The 2,022-nt window shown below is 60.9% G+C and overlaps 1 protein-coding gene across 1 annotated transcript in view; it reads right to left on the bottom strand.

Annotated features, from left to right (window-relative positions):
- The window catches only part of NDUFA4L2 (NADH dehydrogenase (ubiquinone) 1 alpha subcomplex, 4-like 2), a 6,705-nt gene that overhangs the window by 1,057 nt on the left and 3,626 nt on the right, over window positions 1–2,022 (bottom strand). Inside the window, exon 2 of the mRNA XM_009880130.1 lies at window positions 1,527–1,615. Coding sequence (XP_009878432.1) covers window positions 1,527–1,615 — 89 coding nt within the window. The remainder of the gene's footprint in view (window positions 1–1,526; window positions 1,616–2,022) is intronic.

Raw genomic sequence — 2,022 nt, 5'->3', positions numbered from 1 at the left:
TGCCCCCCCCAAACCCGCGGCCTGGCTGCCGCCCTGGCGCAGGGCTGGCCCGCAAGCGGCGGCACCGACTGTACGTGCAGGGGTGCACGTTTGCCTGCCCGCCCCCTCCCAGCCAGCACCTCTGCAGCCACTGCCCTGCTGCACCCCCATCCGGGGGAAAGGGGGGGGGGCTTTTGGCCTGGGCTGCTCTGCCCCCCCTTCCCAAAATCCTCCCCACTTCCCCATGAGCCCCCCGCAGCCTTCACTCCCTGTTTGGGGGGGAAGCTGCTGCCTGCCCTGTGGTGTACACCCGCTGTGAGCAAGAGGGGACACGGCAGCCGAGTGCAGCACTCGTGTGCATGCCACGCTTGTGAGTGTGCAAGCCAAGCGCACAGGGTGGCTGGTGCCGGTCAGCTGAAGCCTTCCCAAAGAGGACACGTCCCGTCCCGTCCCCAGAGGGGTTGTGGAAGGCCAGTGAAGCCGTGGGATGTGTCCCCGGAGAGACCAGCTCATGTCTCCCCCTCTCCCGTCCCCCTGCAATCCGCTGGTGTCGGCCAAGAGCAGAATTTTCCATCTGGGAAGATGCGTGCGCGTGTGTGTGCATGCCTGTTGGGGGATGGAGAGGGGTGCTGTGCTGCAAATGCACACCCCTGGAGCTGTTTAATAACATTAATGTTCTGGGCGGGGGTGGTGCTGCTGTTGTTTTATCCCCCCTCACACACACACGCATACCCCTGTGCTTCCACCATCAAAGACAAGGTGCCTGGATCTGCTAATTGCTGAGCTAAGTACCCTGGGCAGCTGGCGTCAAATTAAATCAATGAGCGTTTTACCGGGAGCAAACAAATATTAGATAGGCATTAGACAGCGTGGGGCTGCAGGGGCCCTGGGCCGCTGAGCTAGAAGGGAAAAAGCCCCCAGCCTCGTGTGGCACAGCATGCCGGTCTGTCCCGTGCCAATCCATCCACCCTCTATTCCTCATCAATCCATCCTCATGCCGCGTCTCCCTCTCCCTTCGCTCCCTCTCCATTCATCCTCACGAGCTGTTTTTACATCTGTCCATCCCTCCCTCTCCCCATTCCTTCTCCAACCATCCATCCCACTGTTTTCCCGTTCCTCTGTCAACGCATCCCTCCCCACGCTGTCTTTCCCCCTCTCCATCAGTCACATACTGCTTTTATCTGCCTCATCATCCGCCCATCCATCCCGTTCCCTCTGCTGTCCCCGTAGTCCCCATAACCTCTCTGCGTCTCTCTCCTGCCCACCCCCGGTTTCATAGCAGCTGGTGCAGTGCCGGAGCATCACGCCGAAGGGCCCCTTGTCCCCCCCAACCCCAGGCAAGGAGCGGGTGGATGGTGCCACAGCTTCCCTCACCCACTCCGGGCACCTCTGCAGCTGTGTTTGGCCATTCCCCCCCGGCCACTGCTTGCCACAAAGGTGTCGGAGTGCATCCAGGCGCCTTGTGCACCCCAGCCCCCGCCTGCCGCATCGGCCCCTTGGGCTGCGGGGGCACGGGGCGAGTGCCTGAGGGGGACCCCAACCTGTACCTGACGTCCGGGCTGTACAGGGCCAACCTCAGCAAGTACAGGACAGCACTGCCCAGGCCGACACTGATGAAGCCAATGAGGGGAATGAGCTGCAGAGAGAGAGAGAGAGAGAGAGAGAAATGAAAAATACCCCAATAAAATGAATATTTATCAGGCCGACTGGAGAGTGAAAGGGAGAGCTGACACACCGGGAGATTTACAGGGGAAATATGGCAGAGCAATCCTGTAGCTGGGCTGCGGTACACAGTGTAGCTGTCAGCTTGAGTGACTGAATTAAAAGAGGGAGAGAAAAATCGGCTCATGTTGGAGAGGAATTGGATTTGGAATGAGAAATCACTTCCCCTCTGCCTGCTGCTGCCCAGCGCCGGCACTGGCTGGCACAGCCGCGGGTGAGGGCCCGGGGGTCCCATTCCCGGCGCCCACGGTGCCCCTGGTCAGGGGCTGAGCCTTGGCCAGTGGTTCCTCCCTGAGGGATGTAGTCCCTGCCCGGCACAGG

The sequence above is a fragment of the Charadrius vociferus genome, unplaced genomic scaffold, assembly GCF_000708025.1.
Source record: "Charadrius vociferus isolate BGI_N301 unplaced genomic scaffold, ASM70802v2 scaffold892, whole genome shotgun sequence".
Lineage (NCBI taxonomy): Eukaryota > Metazoa > Chordata > Aves > Charadriiformes > Charadriidae > Charadrius > Charadrius vociferus.
This window is presented reverse-complemented; position numbering and strand designations above follow the sequence as displayed.